A 22,445-nucleotide genomic window follows, 5' to 3' on the forward strand; every position below is an offset into this window, starting at 1 on the left:
AAACAAAGTTCTCCAGAGCTGCCTAATTCGCAGTGAGGTTCTGGTTCTCTTGAATCTCTTCAATTGTAGTAGCATAATCTCATAAGCACCATTGATGATTCAAATTCATTATATAACAGTTTTGGTGGAATTACATATAGAGAACTATGAAGTTAGATGTTTATGGAGGTATGCATATCCCTTGAAGATTGAATTTAACATATATTACCAACTAACAAGAGCATATAAGCAGAATTGACGAAGTTAAAATAGGTAATGACACTTTAAAAGTGCAAGAGTTTACCCCTTTCCGACTACATAATAAGTATTTGACATTTCAGCCATTGCAACTGCAATTGGACAGTCACTTAAACTTCCATTTTGTGTACCAGATACACAAGCTGAGGTTAACCTCTCATATGAGCTGTTCAAAGAAAAAGAACTCATCATGCCTTCCATGGGATCCATTGGTCTTGAAAAGTCAAATAGTCCTTCATCCCATACCAGAAGCCTAAAGAATTGGAGAACAATTATCAAGAACAAGCTGGTAACACTTTTGTAGACATACTACTGGAAACAATGGAAGCAAGATATGACATGAGAAGTGAGGTTTATTTGCCATATGCAAGATTTGAAAAGCTAGGGCTCTAAAATGAAAAGATCAAAATAAGCTTCCTACTATCTGATTCCTACTGATGTTCTTTATTCAGATTTCAGGTGTTATGCACAGGATCGATGACTTTAATATACATTGCATATCACATATCATAATCAATCGTCTAATACTTAAGAAATTTAATAACCATATATTGCAAAACTGCTTCAGGCGCATTGCAAGATTTAGATAAATTTATTCAGATTTCAGGTGTTATGAACAGGATCGATGACTTTAACATACATTGCATATCACATATCATAATCAATCTTCTAATACTTGAGAAATTTAATAACCATATATTGCAAAACTGCTTCAGGCGCATTGCAAGATTTAGATAAATTTTACAAGATGCAGGACCACAAAAGCTGAAGCAAAGAGCATTTGGAGATGGATGTAAAATACAATTTAGTTCCTTTCTCATAACATGTAGTTTATCAGCTGTTAATCCAAAAAATCCTGAAGACAAGAGCTATTACAAAAGATAACATTAGATAGAAAGATCTGCTACAACAAGAAGCCATACATTCTACAAAACCAAGGATAACGAGTCTAGAATCGTGTCATCTAAATTTCAAGTTATAATTCCTGTTCAATTGTTGTAAACGATTCACATAATTAGAAAAGTCTAATTATTTATGTATGAATTTCCTATCAAAAGTCAAAATACAATTATGTAGAATTAGCACTTGCAGGTGCTTGAAAGGGTTGAAGAATTAGCTTACATTTCATTTTGATGCTCCTGAAACTTCCAAAAAACCGCATAGTCCCAGGGAGAATTGCAGCAAAGACTCTGCAGGAACTGCCTCAAAGAAGTTGACCCCATTTATTTATCTTACCTTTCCAGGAAATAAAAACCAGTATTGCAATAATAAGCGCCAAATAATCACTAAAAACCCTCACTAACTGCCCCGATAGGATCCTCGTCCTGCCTGTACAATCCATAGACCAGCTCTTCGTTTCATTGGAGGCTCCATTGAAGTCAATAACAAAATGTCCATATCTTGAGAACCTTCTTTTGACAAGCACGTGCTAAAGCCGATAAAACTGGTGTCAAAAGCCAGTGAAAATGAGGAAATTAATGAGGAAGCACTTTATGGACTTTTTCATGTAAATTCTCCATTATAACAGAATGGAAGACTATTGTGCAAAATTCTCAGAGCCGAGGGCAATAGAATTGAATAGAGATGCCTCAAATCCAACCATAAGGCTGATGATCAATAACCTGCTAATGTAGGACAGACAAGAAAAGGAACACCTGTAACCAAGAAACCATCTGGTTTCAGTATCAGTCAGGGAAGTGCAAAATTCCACAAAATCTGTTACTACTTATTGATCTCATTCTTTCTCTGTCTTTAACTAAAGTTTGACTAGAAGCATTACATAGACAAGGAATATAGAAACTGATGTTCTGTAATTCTTTGTTTCTCACCCTCCTCCCCGATCATCAAAAAGGATTGAAAAATGGAAAAGAAATCTTACAAGATTATAAATCCGCAGTCTAAATGCAGGGATCGACATGCACTACAACATCTCATGAGAAATTCATAAACTATTTTTGAATTTCTTGTTAATAGCCTAATGAAACAATTAGTATAATTTTGCTTTTCTAGATCAGAGTCTTGATCTAGCCCTCACTTTCTGGTTTAACTATTAACAACTTTCTCGGCAGCTAAACACTTTTTTTTTTCAAAACAATAAGTGAACTACCTAAAATACCGGACTCCACCTTTGGGACATCATTTGCACGAGAATTTCACGAACGGTTTTCGAATTTCTTCCTTAAGTTAACTGATTTTAATTTTCTAAATCAAAGACTCGTCCACTTCTTACTTCTAATACAACTTTAAGCAAACAACGTCGCAACAAAGCGCAAGCAATAAAACTGTCAATCAACTTCCAAATATGAAATAATTTCAAGAGTTAACAAAAGTAAATGTTGCTAATGAACTACTAGAAGAAATATCATCACGCCAAAACGCGAAAAAAAAAGAAGAAGAATGCCACATATGTTAGAGATCGTAAACCATAAAATGACGCCAATATTCACGAGGAAAAGAACAAAAGGAAAAACGGAAATATGCATTGACAATTTAAAACACTGGGCGTTTATTGAGCATATAAGACTACCTAGAGGATTGGGGAATTGTAAAGTTCAAACTCGTTTGCCTCCATCTATCGGTTTTGAAATTTTCGCGCAATCGCCGCCGCCACCGGCGAGAACTGCTAGGTCTGGAGCAAACTGCAAATTGCAAGTTAACAAAACCAGCAGAAAGGGAGAGAACGAGAACGAGAACGAGGCGCCTGCTTGGGTCTCCAAAGCTTTTGAGTTTCGAGAGAGGAAGCACGCTTTCGTGGGGCTCGGAGAGCAAGTACGCAAATATATAAAATACCGCTGAGTACTGATGACTGATGAGTAGAAAGTAGAAACTAGAAACGAGAAATGGAAGGGTAGAGCTGGGCGCCTTGGGTTTCTCTAGTGGCGTAAGGCAAGTGTTACCAGTGGGCCCCATATAGTGACTTTGGCTGTATTTTGGCTTTTTCGGATTCCAAATTTGTCCCAGAGTCGGATTTAATGATTCCTCGGGTGGAGTGGGTTCCCGGACCCACCCTTTGCCTTAGGTGGGTCACCGGTTGTACAAATGAATCCCAGTTGGCCCAGTCTGATGAATCCCAATTGGCACGTGCATTTCAGTTCCTTGTCTTTCACCTGTCTTCTGAGTTCTACTAATTACTAATTGCTGACGCTTATATACTATGCCTAAAAATATTAGTCCTTGTTTTGATTGCATTTTTTTAAATTTTTTATAAAAAAAATTATTGTAACAATTTAATATATATAAAATAAAAATATAATTAAAAAATATAGATCTTGTTTGGAACACAAATTTTTTGTCAAGTTTATCTGCTACAAATTTTTTTAAAACTTTAGCTACAGTAACCTCAAAAAATTTCTCAAAATTTTTAAATTATACACTTCAAAATATTCAAAAATCTACACATTTCAAAAAATTTTAAAAAAACTTCTACAACAAGTTACAGTAAAGTTTTAAACAAACTTCCAAAAAACTCACTTCCAAACAGGGCCATATTCACAGAAAATATAACAAATTTTCTTTAAAAATTTACTGCCCAAACAAGGCCAAAGATCGGATACAAAATCACAATTCATCATTTTATAGTTAAAAAAGAACAACAAAGTTAAAGACTAAAGAGAGCAAAGCTCATACTTTGTACAATATACCCAACAAAAGGTACCAGATCATTCATTGTTAGATTAATATTTTAAATGCGGAAAGTTCAACGAGCTTTTTTTGGCAAACTCTGAAATACTTGATCCCTCATCATTGCGTTAAAAAGTCGGTTTGATTAAGCAACCATCAACGCTTGGATTAAGTCAAGACTTCGGAATTTGTTCATTAACCCACAAATTACCTACTTGTACATTTGCAAACACACTTTCCTTGTAGCAAAGTCAACCATATTACTTAAACGGAGTTGTGCCGGGCCTCCCCCAAATCTGCCAGCCCATCCAATGATGTCGTTTGTACTACTACTCAACTGATCCAAGTAAAACTTTAATTAATAATGTGCAGGAATATGCATCTCCCATGTTGGTCTCTACCTCCACCAAATTTTCAGAGTGGTAGGTTTTTTTTTTGGCAGAACCGGTTTGTTGATTCTCAAGTATGTAAATTAATAATTATAGTCTTCATTGCCTGGCAAATACGAACCGAAAACTTATTATTAGATGACACGTGTTAAATTGTATGTCACTTCAATGGATCTTATTTTCCTTAGCTCCTATTTCTTTAAACAAAAAAAAAAAAAAAGCAAATTAACTATTACTAGTAGGTTGTCCATTGTTGGGTTGACTTGCATGCTGATGTATCTATCCCACCAGATGAAGGCAATTGTTATTCCTTTTTTTTTTCTTTTGTAATCAAACGTCGAAGACAAATTTTAATCCAATGACAGGGATTAAGTCAGTCCCGACTCAACAAACCTGTAACAATTAATGTTGCAGTATTTTTCTTCTGTCCTCTTCCCGTGTAAATACATCGGCGCGCTTGCACAAATGATGATGATTAGTTTGAAGGTTTTTCTTCATCGTCTGTGGATCATTTGATACTTTGACTTGAATATTTTTAATTGTTCTCCAGGGAGCAGTTAAGGATTCCAATTACCAAATAATAAAATATCATATAGTTTGTACATGCATTAATCCATTCAAGTGTACAAATAGCACACGAGAGGCTAAGGGTTAGCCGCCTCCATTTAAAAAGTTTTTCCCTGAGGGCATTTAATCATTTCAGTTAATGGTCATAATTTTGAATGAATAATCCAAAAAGTTTTCATGAAATTGTAAAGCTCATTTTACTTTCTTAAAAATTTTTTAAAAATTATGAAACTTGCACAAAAATCTTAAATCCACTTTCAACCCTAATATCCACTATTTTAAATCTTTTTTATTCTCACATCTCAAATTAGTAAAATTGTCAGAAATCTCAAGTAAGTATAGTATTAAAAACTTTAAGAGTATTTAGGTGAAATTGTCAGAAACCTTCCTCAAGGTTTCTGAAATTATCCCTATTTCTAAATGAAATAGGAACTTTAATATGCAGCAGCTAGTCGCAAGATTACGTTTTCTGATTGACTTGCGCTAGCAAAATCAGGTGGACGTTCTATAAGTGCTTTTGAAAAATTAATAACTTGATGTCGGAACCGGCCACACAAAAAAAAGTAATAACTTGATGTGGACGTTCTATAAATGCTTTTAAAAAGTCAACTAGGTACGTGCATAAACGAAGAAATCTCTTTAGCCTTTTGAACCCCCAAAAAAAAAAAAAAAATTCTTTGGTCTGTAGCGTAAAACGTTAACGTTTGTGCATGTAGTGCTTACGAAGTTACGAGAAGAAGGGGTAAATAGATGGTCGCTAGCTATATGCTTTGTATGCCGAGGATGCCGTGCCCCCACCCCCCCAACTCCCATTTTTTTTAAAAAAAAAGTAGGCAAAAGAAGGTGCCCCTCTTCAAAAAAAAAGTAGGCAAAAGAAGGTCCCCATTTGCATTGATGCATAATCACATTAATGGCAATGGATTAACAGGTAGTTGACTCATGTATTAATTTAAATAATGTAAAAGCCTAAGCAGGTAAAAGAAAAAAAGAAGATTGATAACTTTCATCAACATTTGGTGCTCTGAAGCAATGAGGTTTTGTGCGATGGAGAGGGAGAGAGCGAGTGCTTATCTAAATATTATTTTTACCAAATTCATGACTTCATCTTTCCATGAAGTCCTTTTTTTGTTTTTAGGGGTTGGAGGGGGGAGGGGTGCGGGGGCTTCACTCTTGCCTTTGATGGAAAGAGAGACAAAAAAAAAAAAAAAAGGAAAAAAACCCGCAAAGGAAGATGAGTTAACTGCATCTAATTAATGTTCTCTTGCATATTATTTAGCTACTAAAAACTGGCTGTCATCCAGTTGATACTGAGCCCAAAGGCCCCCAACTGCAAAATTGACTTTAAAATCCAAGTACTTGTGCAACGATGATAGGAACAAATGACGTGAAACTCAAATCGATTCTGCCTCATGTGACTAAGGATCGGTTTCTTCCCCGAAAGCTAACGGAAAGCAACATTTGGCGAAGGTCAACTAGTTATTAGATATTACGTGGCTAGATAATAAATTAAGTTGTTTCTAATTAAATATTAGAATGAAGGTGACACTATAGATGTGGGTTCAATGTACAAGCCGCTTTTGTTACAAGGACCGCACACCTTAGAGTTTATGACGACAGGAAAGTTCTTAAAGGCAAATCATGTTCTAATTGATTAATGCTCTTTTATACGCACTCTTGTGGTGTCGTCACTCTTTAGATATGATTCTTAATATTTTGTGACACAAACCTGAAATCAATCACTTAGAACAGTTACCAATTTGCTGGCAGCGTAGACTTGCAAATTTTGATGTAGTACTAGTATTATACTAGTATTTCTCATAATATTACCAGTATTATACTCGTGTGATTTTGTTTGAAATCTCCTTCTCTAGTGCCATGGTCCCTAAGCAACAATTTCGACGAAGCTTCGCGTTTTACATTTTAGTATTATATTAATCCATCTATAGAAATAAAATATAGATATACATATATGCATGTGTGTACGTACGTATATACGTACAATAGATATTAAAAGATAAGGTGATCAAAAAACAAATTGGTGAATTGTCTCGGATCAAAAAACAAATTAGTTACAAGTAGCATGGTTCATCCATTCTGTGGGCGGTAGCGGGCGAATGGATCAACGGGGAGGGCAGAATTACTTTGGAAAGCTGAAACACGTAAGCTAGTCAGACCTGACCGGAGATTTCCAGAGCCGACAGGATGACGTAAGATCAACTCAGCGGATGTTGGTCCGACACTCACAGCTGACGGTCACTTTTACATATGGACACGTGTCAGAGTCAGCGACTAGTACTGCTGGTACATGTACGTGTCACTAGTTTAGTGGACACCACTAAAAATAAATACTACTATTGTCCTATGAAAGCCTGCATTTATGAAGAGGCCAACAGAAGGATCAACAGATCTATTCCTCATACGAGCAAACAAAAGTTTCAGCGCCTGTTCTAGCCTTCTAGCTACTTTGCTTAAATTAAGCTGATTCTAGTTTTTCTTTTTAAACACTAGACTATTAATACCATTTTGAATGTTTGATCTCGAATTTTTTTTTTCTTCCCTTCTATTTTTTTTTCTTCCCTTCTAAAGTTTTACTAATTTTCTGTTCTTAACTTAGATAAAATATGATAGGAAAAAATAACAAGCTTGGTAGGGGTATAAAAATGCTTAGAAACCACAAGTAAATTAATTGAAAAAAAGGATTGGTAGGGGTGCGAAAGATGCTATGGCAAGGGAAGCAGTTGTTGAATTTGGAACAAAATGATGGCTATTATTGCCTGCTAGAGGATTATTATTAGTACATGGGAAAGGGAGTGCAGGGCTACTAGCAAGTCTGGGGATTTTGAGGCTTCTGAAAAGACATGAAGAAACTGGGGACGGTGATTGAGTATGATGCAGGGTTGGATGGAAGGAAAACAAAATCAAGCTTTCATGAAAATCCATTAAAAACCCATAAATGTTCAATGAGCAAAAATTGCTTGAAATGGCCATTCCGATCGAATTGGAAGAAAACCATGAAAGGCGAAAGTAAGAAGCCATTGACATATGCTGCGAGCTGCTATTTTGCTGTACATGTAGCCAAGTAGCACGAGACCCAATCTGAAGTCAAAAATAACCTAAGCTTCCAATAACAGCAAATCAAACATTCAAAAGAAAGTAGCTGTCTAGGAGTTATTCCACCATTAGGGATGATAGAACTACTTGTACTGATATTAGACAGCTAAATCAAAATTGTGGAGATAAGAGGAGGCAGGAGGTGGTAACTACGTACAAAGCGGAGACGGTACCACCGACAAAAAAGCGCAAGGGAGTTTATGCTACAGTCGTCACCGAGGGGACCATGCACATGTACCTTCTAGCAGTAAATAGTAATCAAATCAATGAACTGAATGAAGCCTTTGGGATTTCAGAAGGTTGTGACGTGTGTGATCTGTTGGATTCTGCATTAATGTATGCAGCGATGTGGAGTGTATTGGAAGGCAGCGACCAAAAGGGAAAGGAACATAATTATCTCTGCATCTGCATCTGCATCTGCATCTGCCTTCCAAGGACAGACTTTTGTTCGGATCCAATGGTACCTATAGTTTCCTTCCTCACTCCTGACTCTCTAGTGCTTTCTCCCTGGTGAAAATAATTGGGGATCGCATTTCTGACCTTTCTCGAGCCCCTTTTGCTCTTCTTATCCCAAGCTAGCACAAGCACGGATCGTGACAAGGAAATAGATGCAAGTTTCTAATCACACATCATAACGTATTTTGCAAATAGACTCGTTTCAGTTTCTAAGAAGATACATTACATATTACTTTGGCCGAGTCCCGTTCCTGAAGCACGAAAAATTGATCACCCTGTGTTGTCACCAGGATTATATTGGTCGAGTCCCGTTCCTGAAGTTTTAAAGGTGGCAAATGGCAATGCGGGTAAATTGAATTGCTTTGCTAGTCAGAATCAATACGAATTCTCTTAGACTCGCAATTAAGTTTTGGAATGATGCACTGAGACAGAATTGAATTGTTCGCTTGCTGATGGTTACCTGAGCCTCCCCTTTAATTTTAATCTCGGAGACCCGTGAAATTGCTGGTCTGGTCCCATCAGCCATGTCTGGCGGTACCAAAAGAAGGCCGAAGTACCCCTTTGCAGCAAAGCCACATCTTCAGGGACCAAGTAGAGAAAGGAAAAGTAGATCCTGCACATGGAAAAGTATACTCCCAAGGGAAATTTACTAGTACATGTTACCATGTTCGTGCGTGCATTTCTCAGTTATAAGCTATACATTTCCCCAACAGAAACAACAGATCAAAGAGCATGCGTACATGATGCCGTTCAAGTGCCAAATTTCCATGTCTTACAATTGATCCCCCACTGAAATCTACTTATACGCAAAAGTGTTGGAAGAATCACGAAGGCAACATCAATTGGTTTCACTTGTGCTTCTGAGTAAGTTTGCAGGTTGATCTGGGCTAGAATCACGCATAAAAAAGTTTGTCTTGTACACATGACAGGCAATTCTCGATAATAGTCTGTATAATTACACTAGAAGGGTTCGAGAGAAATATTTATCTTAGAAGTGGGAGCGTTCAAAACCAGGCTTTCTCAAGTCGAAAGTGTACTTGATTGTCTGGTGTGGTCTGTGCCGGAGACGGTCATGGTTTGGGCTCCTAGCGTAGGCCCAAGGCTCCCCGTGTATAAAGCCCGGGCCGTCCTGTCATAGCAAACACCTTTCATATTTTGAATGCCGTGAAGTCTGCTTAGATGAAATACTACAATTCTTCCTAAACACTTTCCGTTCCTATTTTCTGAACTTGGGTCTCATGACGTCTGTGGAAAATTTATAAATTTATTTCTGACAGAACACTTTGGAAATTTTTCTTTTATTTCATTAATTTTTTTGTTCTTAAATTAATTCTTTCTTATATATCTTAACAAGTTTACGTTACTTTTTCTGTCATTTGAACATTGCGCTTGACAAGCCATTTAGAAGAAGTGTAACTGATATGGCATTTTCAGTAGCAATTGAGAAGCCAAAAAACACTCACAAAATAATATTCCCAACCCACCTTTTTATCCCAAATAATATTCACAAAATAATTTGGATAGTGAAATTATCCCAAATAATATTTCGCTTGCATCATAAACACATTTTTCAACCCACCTTTTTATATTCCCAACCACCTTTTTATCTCACATACATCACATCACAAAAAGTGCTACAGTAATTATTCCAAATAATATTTCAAATAATACCCTATCCAAACAAACCCGATTCGATATCCATGATAACTCTGAAAGTCTGCATTATTACTCTGGACCTTCTAAGGAAAAAATAAAGAACGTAAAAGAAAATATTAAGTAGCTTTAATAAAGAAAAAAGAGATTAGTTACATTGAAATCCTATTGCGTAATACAAAAATCTTTTCAAATATACTAATTTGCTTAAATCATAAACATGTTTTTCATCTACTATTTTAAATTTATAACTACCTTTATATCCTAAGTATGTCACATCATACAATCAAATTAAATGTTACAGTCATTATTTTAAATAATGCTCTATCCAACCACACTCAAAGTTAGGGGTGTGCAAAATCGAAAAATTGGTAATTCGGAATTCGAAATTGGTAATTCGAAATTCGGCATTGAAATCTGAATTTTCGATTTCGAATTATGCGAATTTGGTTCGAATTCGGTAATGGAGTTTTTGAAATCGGAATTTCCGATTTCAATTTCGTTTTATAATATATATATATATTAATATTTATTTATTTATATATAATAATATTTTTTATTTCAATTTCGTTTTATAATATGTATATTAATATATATTTATGTATATAATAATATTTTTTTATAATATATGTAATATAAAATTTATATTATATAACAATACATCTAACAAAAAAGAAAAAAAAAAGGAAAAAGAGGTTTCCAAATTCGGTGAAATCGAAATCGAAATCGAAATCGAAATCGGAACTGGTGAATTCAAAATCAAAATCGAAATCGGTCAGTAATTCCTATACCAAAATTTCAAAAAATTCCGAATTCAAACTTTCGAATTAGCGAAATTCAAAATCAAAATCGAAATCGGTCAGTAATTCCTATACCAAAATTTCAAAAAATTCTGAATTCAAACTTTCGAATTAGCGAATTCAAATTTGATGCACACCTCTGCTCAAAGTTTCTGTACCAGTTTAGGAAACGGGAGTCTTATTCTCTACTAGTGTGAACACATAGTAGTCTTTAAGATTCTTGAAACGGCAGTCACTAACGTTCCTGACTATGTGTTTGTATGATATTGATGCTATCCATTCTGACTAACATTTCTGACCATGTCTTTGTATGATATTGATGCTATCCAGAAGATTCTTGAAACGTTCCTGACTATGTGTTTGTATGATATTGATGCTATCCATTCTGACTAACATTCCTGACCATGTCTTTGTATGATATTGATCTTTAAGAAGGTAATTCCAAAATTCAATAATCTTACACAAGATGAAAGTAATGTGTTTGAATTAAACTCGGCAAATAGGTTTCAAGAAAAAGACCAGTTTTCTAGATAGTCAAGAGAACGAAGCAAGTTGATGGGTTTTCTTCACATAATTCTATGTTTTTGTCTACTAAATTCCGAAGGAGGAAGCGTTATACTGTCGGACAGCGAGAGGGTGACGAAAGCTCTATCAACTTCATCACCTAATACAACACCAACGCCGCTCGTTTTTTCCTTCTTAAGCTTTAATTAGGGCTGCCGGAACCATCTTCTGTAACGGGCTGCTTGGAGTTCGCAATTTCTGTTGCGTTTCAATTGATTTTTCGGAGTATCAGTATTCAATACTATCTTTATCAACTTGCACTGTTTTGAGTAATTTTTTTGGGAATGGCTGATCTAACTTATATAATTGAGAATGGTTGCACGAATCAACTTACTATGAAATGTAAACGATGAATTTGTTCACTTCGTTTTTCATCTTCTTTAGTGCTAAAGATGGTTTTGTTCACATAATGCTATTGTCTTGTGGTTGTAAATTTCAAAGGAGTAAATATGGAGAAGTTGGACTTTGAAGGGTAGAGCGTGACATAAGCTCTATCAACTTCTTCACCTAACGCACAACGCAAATGGCTCCCGCAGTTTTGCTCTTTCCTACGATTCGCAAATTAGCAGACTTCGGTTTCGGGCTAAAACAAGCCGAAAATGACAGTCTGGATAAACTACTCTGTGGGTAAACTTGGCAATTCATATACGGAAGTAATCACTCCGCCGCCTAAACACACAACTTGAGGAATGGGTTGTCTGATTAAGCAAGCAAAACCAAGATTTGAACGTCGGGCCAACAGGGTATAATAAAATTTTTAACCTTGACAGATAACTACTACCAGTGCTCAATGCACACCCAATGTGTGTGCAATCAAAATTATATAATATTTATGGTCATATATTTCAAATAAAATTTTTATTTCTAAAGCAAACTTTAATCTTTCAAATATTTTTCATAAAATAATTACTTATAATGTTTAGGAATAATTATGTTGAAAACATATACTTAAATAGTTAAATGTAAAAAAAGTGATGGGTAGTTAAAGTAAAAGTAGTTTTTATAAGGGTAAAAAAGGAAGTTTATAAAGTGACGATAAATATTAACTCCAAACCCTTTGCTCAGGCTTTATATATAGTATAGATATTAAGATTAAGGTCCTGTTTGATAACTCAATTTAGCACTTAAATTTAATAGATTCAGATCTTAACACATTCAAACCGTTTGATAACCAAAAATTGAATATATGAATTAATTAAGTAGCACCGAATTTCCTAGGCAAAACTTGCTCTCAAAATTAAGTGATAAGCTACTCAATTATCACTGAATGTCATATGCACTTAAATGCATTAGATTTAATATTTAATAATCCAATAATTTAATGGATTCAAAATTCAGATTTTAGATTTCACACTTCAATTTTATCAAAGCCATCCTAAGATGCGTGCATACTCTGCAAACTCTTTCTTGTATTCTAAATTTCTATTGAGATTAGGCATGTTGTTTACGGGGTCAACTTAAACTCTTTATGCCGACTATCGGCCAAAAGATAAGTAGTTTGACTTTCACGAGATCATTCAAGTTGATAAACAAAGGTAACTATATTCAGAGCAGTTAGAATTTTCTGACGTCCAGCTGATAAATCTCCCCAGTTGACACAATGGTTTAAAGTCCTTTATATATCTGGACACTTGTTGTAGAAGCTTGAATTGACAAATTAAAGAGATGCGAGAATATATGTATAACAATACCAGAAAGTAAAAGAGGAAGATCTATTCTGAACAGGTAGGTGCATACCAACTGATGAGGGAAAATTGCTCGTCCCACTGTTTAAGAGCAAAAGGTAAAGGATTTAAGAAAATTGTCAAAACAAAATGGACAACAATATCGAGTATTTAAACAAGGAATACAAAAATGAGGGCTAATGAAGAAGAGTGGATCGGAGCGGCAGATATTAATCATCCTGGATGAACGAGTCATTAGGTAGCCACTAACTTTCTTGAAGGTTTCTTATTTACGAAGGAAAATATAACTTGGGAGACTGTAAGGGTCCGTTTGTTTCGGGTGAAAATGTTTTCCAGGAAAATATTTTCCTAATTTCCCGTGTTTGGTTATACAAAAATTACTGAAAACATTTTCCTATGTAAAATATTTTCACTCATCTTATAGAAAATAACTTCTCTTCCAAACTTACTGAAGTTGTTTTCCGAAATGCATGCATCCCGCCTGTAGTATGTTCCAAACTTACTGAAAACATCTTGTAGTATGTTCTTTTTTTTTTTAGTGTAAACAGGAGGATTCGAACCCAAGACCTCTTCCTTACACTCCCTCCCCCGTACCACCCAACCCAACCCAACCCTCCCCCTAGTATATTCAAAATAAAAAAAAAACCTCATCCTACTCATCCTATGCTAGTAATTAATTATGTATAATAGGGACATTCTTTTCTAGAGAAACTTTCAGCAGTGAGAGTGCAAGATATATGTCACAATAAGCATTGCATGTGATTGATATTTGACACTAAATGGCCAGCAATTTGTTTATTGCTTAAGGAGATATTTTTTATTCATATATACATTTCTCCAAAATTTTTTAAAGTTAAACAATGAGATAAATTTTCTAATTTTGCATGGGAAGAAGTATGTAGTTATAATGTGTAGAAAGTAAAGATAGAGATAAAAGTAAAAATATTTCAAAAGTTAAACAAACACCAGAAAAATGAAGTAAGAAAATATTTTCAATAAGCTAACCAAACACCTGAAAATGATGAAAGGGAAATGATTTTCATGGAAAATTACTTCCACGGAAAATATTTTCCCAAGGAAAACATTTTACTTCCAACCAAACAGACCCTAAATGAGATTCCGATCCAAAAATATAGCTATAAGCAACTCCTCCATAGTTTCTAATTTTATTTTGGGAGCAGCATGCAGTTAAGCTGTCCACAGCACTTGCTATAGATATCGCACCCCAAAGCTATGACACTTGTTCAATGATCTTCATCAGAGAAAGGCGTATGTACGTGCAATAATACTTGTTCAATGTACGTAATCTTTACAATATATCTTGTTCTTCATATCCTTTTCATCTCCTCACAAAAATAATTTCTTTCTTTCTTTTTTTTTTCTGTTTCCTACTAGAAAATTGAAGAAATTACAAATAGATGCAGCTAACGATAAAAAAAAAAAAAAAACACATGGTACATGGCAATGATGTAGACCTCGTGCTTCATGCTAAGCTTCCATGAATTTCGTAGCAATAGGTATAGCAGAAATAAAGATGTTTAAAATGGTACGAGTGGAAAAGTGGCTTACGAAAGAAGAAAGGCTGTGGGGATTATTTTAATGATGGATCACCACACACGTCACATGTACAATCAGCATTGAGCACAAAGTCGACCAATATGAAAATGATTAAAAATCCGAAGATAATATAGCAGCGTATTACTAGATAATAGTATTTGTTTTGAGATTTGGTGAGATGTAATGGAATGTAGTTTGAATGGAGCTTTCAAGTATGGTTTTCGTGCAGGTTTGCCTTGTAAGCCTAGATGATTCAATTCGTGATGATCCTTATCCCACTCGTGAAAATTGCCAATCTGTCAGCTTGGCTTAGACTTAAACTAAACAGCTAAGGCTCCAACCCATTACGCCACGTCATCACACCCAAGTCTCTCATTTAAATTTAAACCAACCACTCCATTCCCTTCCCCATCGTAATTTGCAAATCAACATAACACCAAGAATTCTGAAATCTCTCCACACCCTACCTACCCGCCCTCTCAACTTAGACGATATGGAGGGCTTAATTCCACTAGTATACAGAGCTATAATGCAGTACAAGAATGGCCAACAAGCGATGATGGGTTCATGGATGAATGAATCACCTTCTGCTTCCTACATGAGATTGCCAGGTGATTCGGGCCGCTTCCAAATGCCTGATATTCAGCTTTTCAGACCAGACTGTGCCTTCCCCGCCTCCGCGTCATCACCTTCTTCCTCTGCCACCAAAAGAATGCTCTCCGCCGCTGTTCAATCACCTGGCTGTCATCTGACTCCCCGCCGTGCCGTCAAGTGAATATCTATAAACAAAAATATGGTGCTCACTATATTACTTTGCCCCAGGAAAATCCAGGGCATGTAAAAGTAGTCGGGCATGGTGGGTTGAGGTGATTCACATAACTAGATTAATTGCGTGTGAAAGATCTTTGCTATTTGTTTCCTTTCTTTTTTCATGATTCTCTGGTTCTTGGGCGTATTGTGTGGATAACCCCAAAGGACCACACATTCGTGTTGTTGTAACGTTAATGGGTGAAATCTGGAAGTGTACAGACTGGTTATGCTTCTGTGTAATATAAATGAAATTTGTACTTTGCTATAATATCCTTCGGCTAAAGGGCCAAGCTGTTGAACTAAGAAAACTGTTGCCCACGAAACGTTTAGTCTGGGAAAGACAGTTATACTACAATCCAACCGGAGTTTAAGAAGTTTTCTAGCGTAGCGGCACTTTCAAGGTCCAACCACATTAAAAATGATGAACCGGTTGTTTCAGAAGGGCTTTCTCTCGCATCATTTCCACTTCTGTTCCATTTTTGCCAATGAAAGGCACAAAAATGTCCCCGCATCCGAATTTCTTCAAATATTTTGTTGATATACAAAAACATCAGAAATTTAGTGTTCCGTGGGATTTGCTTCTGAAATAAGGCTAAGGGTCGCCGCAACTGACAAAATCAACGCACATAAATGTCTTTCCGTCCTTCATTTAACATTCTATATCAATATATATTTCATTCTCTATTTTTTTTTACCATGTCATGTGTAGTTTCATTTGCAACACAATCGAAAAATATTATAAAGTTTGGGTTATAGTTGTCACAAAAATCATAGGGTGAACAATATTAAAGTCCCGTTTGATAATTCAATGCGCCATTTAAACTTAATGAATTCATATCCTAATATATTTAGACGTGTTTGATAACAAAAAATATAGCATCTGAATTAATTAAGTGACACTGAATTTTCTAGACAAAACTTACTTTAAAAATTAAGTGATAAACTGTTCACTTATCATTAAATGTGATATACACTCAAATATATCAAATTTATTATTTAACAATTCAATAATTTAATAGATTCAAATTTCAGATTTTAATTTTATCAAATGTATCCTAAGATTGTAAGAGCCATATTATCAAAAAAAAAAGAAGGAAGATTGTAAGAGCCATTTTTCGGCCCAAAAACGCAAAGATGGTGGCTCTATATGGTTCCAAAATAAATAGATGCAGATTTATTGGGTTTATTCTTGGGATAGGCTGAAGCAATTGTGTTTTGAATTCTATTAAGCTGTGAGTTTAACTTCTTAAGGACCCCCAAGAATAGGACTCCTTAGTTAAGTCAGTCTATTCAATACACTAAGGCCTGTTACGGAATTCCATGTAGGCCTGTGGGGTGTAATTAGAGGTGGCAAATCAACCCACTTAATTAAATTTACCCATACCCGCCCATGAATAGATGGGTATGGGTATCTTAAATTTTTGTATATGGGTTACCCAATAATACCCATTTATTAAATGGGTATTATTGGGTAACCCATCAAACCCAATTAACCCATTTAGAATTCTCTTCCCCCCAAGTCTCTTCTTTTCCCCCACCCCATTTTTTTTTTCAAATTTTTCATTTTGTCATGATGTTAACTATTTTTGTTTCATTATTATTATTTGTTGGTTTTATCTTATTATTTTATTTTCTCTTAGTTTGTTAACTTGCTCATTTTTCAGCATTACTAATTTAGGATAAATTTTAGCATATTTTCTTATCTTTCTAAAATGAAATTTTAAATTTATATATGAAAAAAATGTTAGGGGTTCAAAATTTTTGGATTAAGTTTTTATATTAATTTTTATAGTACTTAGTTCAAATTTTTATATTCTTATTATTCAATTATTAAATAATAGGTAATTTTGTGACATAGAGTATAAATGAAAAAAAATTGGTAATTAAGTTTATTGAACATTATAAATAAATATTTAAAACTAATGATGGGTATAAAGAGTGGTATAAATTGATAACTTAGTTTGCAAAAATGAATTTAAATGAATTTACAAAAAGTTAAAATAAATGGGTTATAAATGGGTAATTGGATTACCCAATTTAGTTTTTGACTTACCCATTTATACACATCTAATTAAATGGGTATAAATGAATTGACTCACTTATACCCATTACCCATTTTACCCAACCCAAACCCGCCCAAGTCACCCATTTTGACACTTCTAGGTGTAATGTATGTTCCATCCACTTGCAGAGTTGCAGTCCAAAGAAAAAGGTGTCAGGTACATTTTTTTTTTTTTTTCAGTTGGGGGTGTCCAGGCCTACACCCGGCTAGTCCCCCAACCCGAGGAAAGCGAGCCCCACCGATCCTCAAGAAATTATGCCGGGTTGCTGAGCTCGGGATCGAACCTAGCCGTCTCACCCTAAGGAGGGCTACACAACCACCCGAGCAACCCGTCGGGGCAGGTACTTTGCTTGTGCTGTTTCAAGTATATACTGCAGCAAATTTTTAAGCAATAAACCATCTCTCGTGTGTTTATTGTTGTTTCAGCCACTCTTGGTGCAATCCTGCAACTCATCTTATGTGGAATCGTAGCATATGAAAGACGTCAACTTTTAAAGAGACGAGCTAAAAAATTTTAGTGAAGGAACGCGAAGAAATCTTAAATGCCAAAAGCAATGGGAAGTCGGCAAAAATCTTCACAGGCAAGGAGATAAAGAGAGCAACAAACAACTTTTCCAAGGACAATCTACTTGGTTATGGAGGCTTCGGTGAAGTTTTCAGAGGCACTCTCGACGACGGAACAATAGCTGCAGTCAAGCGTGCCAAGCCCGGAAACATGAAGGGCATCGTTCAGCTGCTGAACGAGGTTCGAATTCTTTGCCAGGTGAACCATCGAAGTCTGGTTAGGTTACTCGGATGCTGTGTTGAGCTTGAGCAACCTCTGCTGGTATATGAATACGTCCCGAACGGGACGCTCTTCGACCGCCTTCACGGATTTCGTCTCCACAACTGGGCTCCACTTAATTGGCTGCGCCGCCTCATTATCGCCTACCAGACCGCCGATGGTCTTGCATACCTACATTCTTCCGGTATTCCCCCGATATATCACCGAGACGTGCAATCCAGCAATATTTTGCTGGATGAAAGGCTAGATGCCAAGGTCACTGATTTTGGGCTTTTCTAGACTGGTGGAGTCAAACGAAAGCGAGTATACCCACATCAATACCTCTGCTCAAGGGACTCTAGGCTATCTCGATCCTGAATATTGCATCAATCTCCAACTGACCGATAGGAGCGACGTGTACAGTTTCGGTGTCGTTTTGCTGGAGCTCTCGACTTCGAAAAGAGTAATTGATTTTAACAGAGAAGAAGAAAATGTGAACCTGGTGGTTTACGTGAAAAAGATTTTGGGTGAAGATAAACTGATGGACACCATTGATCCAACCCTTAAAGAATGGGCTAGCAAAGTGGAGCTGGAGACCATGCAAGCAGTTGCTAATTTAGCAGCAGCATGCTTAGACGAGCGCAGGCAAAACCGACCTTCAATGAGAGAAGTTGCCGAGGAAATTGAGTATGTCATGGGTATTCTCGACGCAAATGATTCAAAAGCAGAGCAATTTACCTGTCGAAGCCCTAGCCAGAATTCATTCCTAGGATTGCTTTGGTCCTTCCTTGTGCTTTGTGTTTTGTAGCTTTCTCTGCATTTCTTTTTCGTTTTTGCCCCTTTCCCTGGATTTTTATTTCCTCATTTGTGAGTAAACGGCCAGGTAACTGCTGGCTCTGTGTGTTTATGATCAGGGAAAAATGTGCCTGTGAAATTTAAAACGTCTGCCTTATATACCTATCTGACACAAATTGGTCAAGAAGTTTTGTCTAATCTGTTCATTCGTCATTAATCATTTCATCACAAAGTTACGACCTTTCGCTCCATTTATGTCCGCGTCTGCAATTGCACGTTAATAAAGCAAAGAAAAATGGCACCTATTGAACTTCTCAACCTCCAGGAGGGAAGAACATTTTTACAGTGCCCCTCCTGGAAAAACTGGGGAAGAAGAAACATCAAAATTTCAGGACAAGCTCTTCCCCTGCTGGAAAACAAATATTGGCCCGTGTAGGCCAAAAGAGCCCAGTTATTGTAACAAAAATGAAGAAAGCTACCAACCAATATGGGTCAAATGAAGGATAGTTTTTCCCTCTCACAGAAAATGCAGTCGCAATATAGAAGTGAAAGATGATTTTTAAGATGAGCCAAGTAGACAAAGTGAAAAGAGCTTCAAGCACCTAAACTGAGGCTAGTATCCAGAACATTACATGAGAAGATACAGCGATCAGACACCAAGTGATGAAAGACAGAACAATGGAGAGTTCAAATTTGCTACAGGAAGGTTGCATTGGGCCCTTACAGTATTTCAAGTCTTTGGCATACAAAACTGCTATCCCAGCTGATGAGCATGCTGCTGCAAGTGATAGAGTAGCTGTCACCTGCATTGCATCACTTATCCACCAATCAGAAAATATATAAGAAAGAAACCAACAAGAATATAATGAAAGAAACAAAGAAAGATATAAAAGACCGAATAGGATAAGAACACTTTATTTGCGTGAAGTTGATTTCAATATGGGAGCAAAGACAAACGCATGTCTTTTTGATACATGGAATAGTAGCCTTTCAAAACTTAGCACTGGCAAAACGTGTAAGCGTAAAACTGTCTTCCGTATGAATTTCAGCCAAATTAAGCACGCAGCCATAGATCAACATGGAACGCTTACAGTTACGAAGGATAAACAGAAAGATGTAATAAATAAACTTCAAGTCTAGTGAGATATGACAGAAAAGGAAGTTGTATAAGAGCTCTAGTGCTGACAAAACTGAATATTGTGTTGAAAAAAGTTCTCTGACTTGGAAGTTACTGAACAAAGCTAGGAACAAAAGGACAGAAAGCACAATGATGAGAAACAATATTCAAAACTATAGCTTGAAAATGTTATGAGACCTAAATCTCACATATAAAGAACATCATGCTAAATACGCCTCTTGCCGCAGGATGGTTAAGATCAGCAATTTTACTTCGTATTGAGAGTCATATCCATGTACTGGGTGTTGCCGTAATAAACATGATTCCAAAAATTATGCATGCAAAGGGCGAAATGGGAGTTAGAAGAGTGCTAAACAAGAAAGTTGAATAAAACTAGAGTTTACTGCAATTATTGTTCTCTCTCTCACAATCAAAGCCCAGCCATGATAACAGGCTAACTCACCAGTGCCAGATAAGCAAATTATTCATGTAAAAGAGACAGATTGAGGGATTTGTAAGGTACCCAATCGCCAACAACGAACAGGCTCACTAAAACAGGATTTCGAAGGTCTCTCTTTATCCTCAAAGCATAGACATCAAGACATGCTAGTCCAAGGCTCCACAAAACTTGAAGCCCCATCGATGCAATCAAATAGCTGAAATCAGAAGTCATAATTTACCAAAGTGAATAACAGTCGTAGTATCTTTTTCAAAAGCCAAATCAAGAAAACCTATATACGCAAATACATGTGGGTGTGGAAGGCAACAATAACAGGCATGCGCAGATAAGAAAAAATCAAGAGTCCTTAGACTAGACTATACTTTCTCTTCTAAGTATAGGATAAACAACCACCGAATTACATTATTAGCACTTGGATATATTAGATCAAAAAGCACCCCACTTACAAGAGGATTTCTTTGTTGTGTTATAAAGAATCAGTTATCACAGATGCTGCACCAATATAATTTTCATTGCTCGACATTCTATGTCTCTTCAAATCGATGACGTCCTCCAAATAGTAACTTTTCTTTCTAGGTTAGATGTTTAACTTTTGATTATCAACTCATGTCTCAATTTAACTCATCCAATTGCACATCTTGTCTGTTAAGGTAAAGGGATAAATAAGGTAAGTTTATAAACTAGAAAAAAAAAATGTCTGCACATCCAATCTTCAAAATGGTGCAGCGAATATGGTCAGCTCCAAAATGTCCAGGAGTGATTTAGTGAGCTGTCGTAGCACATTTTCAATTCCAACAGAAATTAGAACAAATACTTCACTTCATCTGAAAACAGCAGCAAACTTGATACCAAAACACCCAGAAACAATGGTGCATGAAAATTGGGCACCAAATAAACTCGTATCAACATTTTATAGAGAAAAGGCTGAACTATAAAATCCCTTTGCCCAAGAAGATCTGATACCAGCGGAAAGCAAAGATCAAGGCAAGTACAAAATCCAAAGCGCAGTATTTGTTTCGATAAGGAGGAAGTAGAAAACAAGTGGCCCGATCCCATCAACTAAAACCAGTAAACATGAAAATACCACATTCTGAAAACTCAATGCGAAGGAAGAATCCATACCAGAACGCAGTGTAGTTGGAAAACCCATAAGCAGAGACCATAACTCCAATGGATGCAGCTCCAAATATACATTGCCCTATCCTTAATAACAACCCACAAACAGTCCCCGGACTCCCTATCAACTCCTTCATTTCTTCTCTCTATCTAAATTCCCGAAACTTTGCAAAGGGCCCTTTTTCTTCCAGAATGAAAAGGGCCCTCTCAAAGCCCTAGATTTCTCCAATCTCCCCCATTTCCTCAACCCAAATCACATCAATAACTGAACATTTCGATCCTTATAGATATTTAAGTATTCTTCTGCCTACAAGACGTGATTAAACAGAGAAATGCGAGTAGAGAGAAATAAATGACCAAAAATTGCTAACGCTTCCAGATAGACCGTTAGGTTTGTGTTTTATTGGAAGCATCATAAAGCTGAAAACATTTCTTGAAGCAACTAGTGTCATAATCATTGCCACCCGTAAAATAAATAGATTACAATTTTTTTTTTTGTGTCAAATCAACTAGGCTGAGAAAAGTTAAAAGAAGAGGATCCACCTCTAAATTAAATTAAAAAGATGCACCACTACATATCTTTTAAACTTTAAAACAAGTGCACAGGTTTGGATTTTTAATATCCAATTAAGCCTATGTATTATGGTTCACCTAGTGATCAACTCATCTAAGTGGAGTTGGA

General features: G+C 36.1%; 3 protein-coding genes and 1 long non-coding RNA gene across 5 annotated transcripts; 2 read left to right on the top strand and 2 right to left on the bottom strand.

Moving 5' to 3' along the window:
- Window positions 1-288: 288 nt before the first annotated feature.
- LOC113756221 lies at window positions 289-3,055 on the bottom strand. 2 transcript variants are annotated; one of them, XR_003465874.1, is made up of 3 exons: window positions 2,765-3,055; window positions 1,360-1,681; window positions 289-490 (listed from the first exon to the last, which is right to left on the bottom strand). It is a non-coding gene; the product is annotated as an uncharacterized LOC113756221 (long non-coding RNA). The 2 variants fall into 2 exon arrangements; XR_003465875.1 differs by having other exon boundaries at window positions 1,360-1,892.
- A 12,013-nt stretch (window positions 3,056-15,068) lies between these two features.
- Window positions 15,069-15,753, top strand: LOC113756220. The gene has a single exon (XM_027299984.1). The coding sequence runs from the start codon at window positions 15,134-15,136 to the stop codon at window positions 15,413-15,415; it is 282 nt and encodes a 93-aa protein (XP_027155785.1). The 5' UTR covers window positions 15,069-15,133; the 3' UTR covers window positions 15,416-15,753.
- Window positions 15,754-17,465: 1,712 nt separating this feature from the next.
- Window positions 17,466-19,083, top strand: LOC113756218 (wall-associated receptor kinase-like 20). The gene is given in 4 exon segments (XM_027299982.1): window positions 17,466-17,469; window positions 17,939-18,022; window positions 18,025-18,569; window positions 18,571-19,083. Coding segments are annotated over 4 exon segments (1,146 nt in total).
- Window positions 19,084-19,477: 394 nt separating this feature from the next.
- On the bottom strand, window positions 19,478-22,223 carry LOC113756219 (CASP-like protein 5B2). Its single transcript, XM_027299983.1, has 3 exons — window positions 21,770-22,223; window positions 20,711-20,843; window positions 19,478-19,873 (listed from the first exon to the last, which is right to left on the bottom strand). The coding sequence occupies exons 1-3, from the start codon at window positions 21,898-21,900 to the stop codon at window positions 19,673-19,675; spliced, it is 465 nt and encodes a 154-aa protein (XP_027155784.1). The 5' UTR covers window positions 21,901-22,223; the 3' UTR covers window positions 19,478-19,672.
- Window positions 22,224-22,445: the final 222 nt, after the last annotated feature.

Source organism: Coffea eugenioides, unplaced genomic scaffold (assembly GCF_003713205.1).
Source record: "Coffea eugenioides isolate CCC68of unplaced genomic scaffold, Ceug_1.0 ScVebR1_2089;HRSCAF=3053, whole genome shotgun sequence".
In the NCBI taxonomy this organism is placed as follows: Eukaryota; Viridiplantae; Streptophyta; class Magnoliopsida; order Gentianales; family Rubiaceae; genus Coffea; species Coffea eugenioides.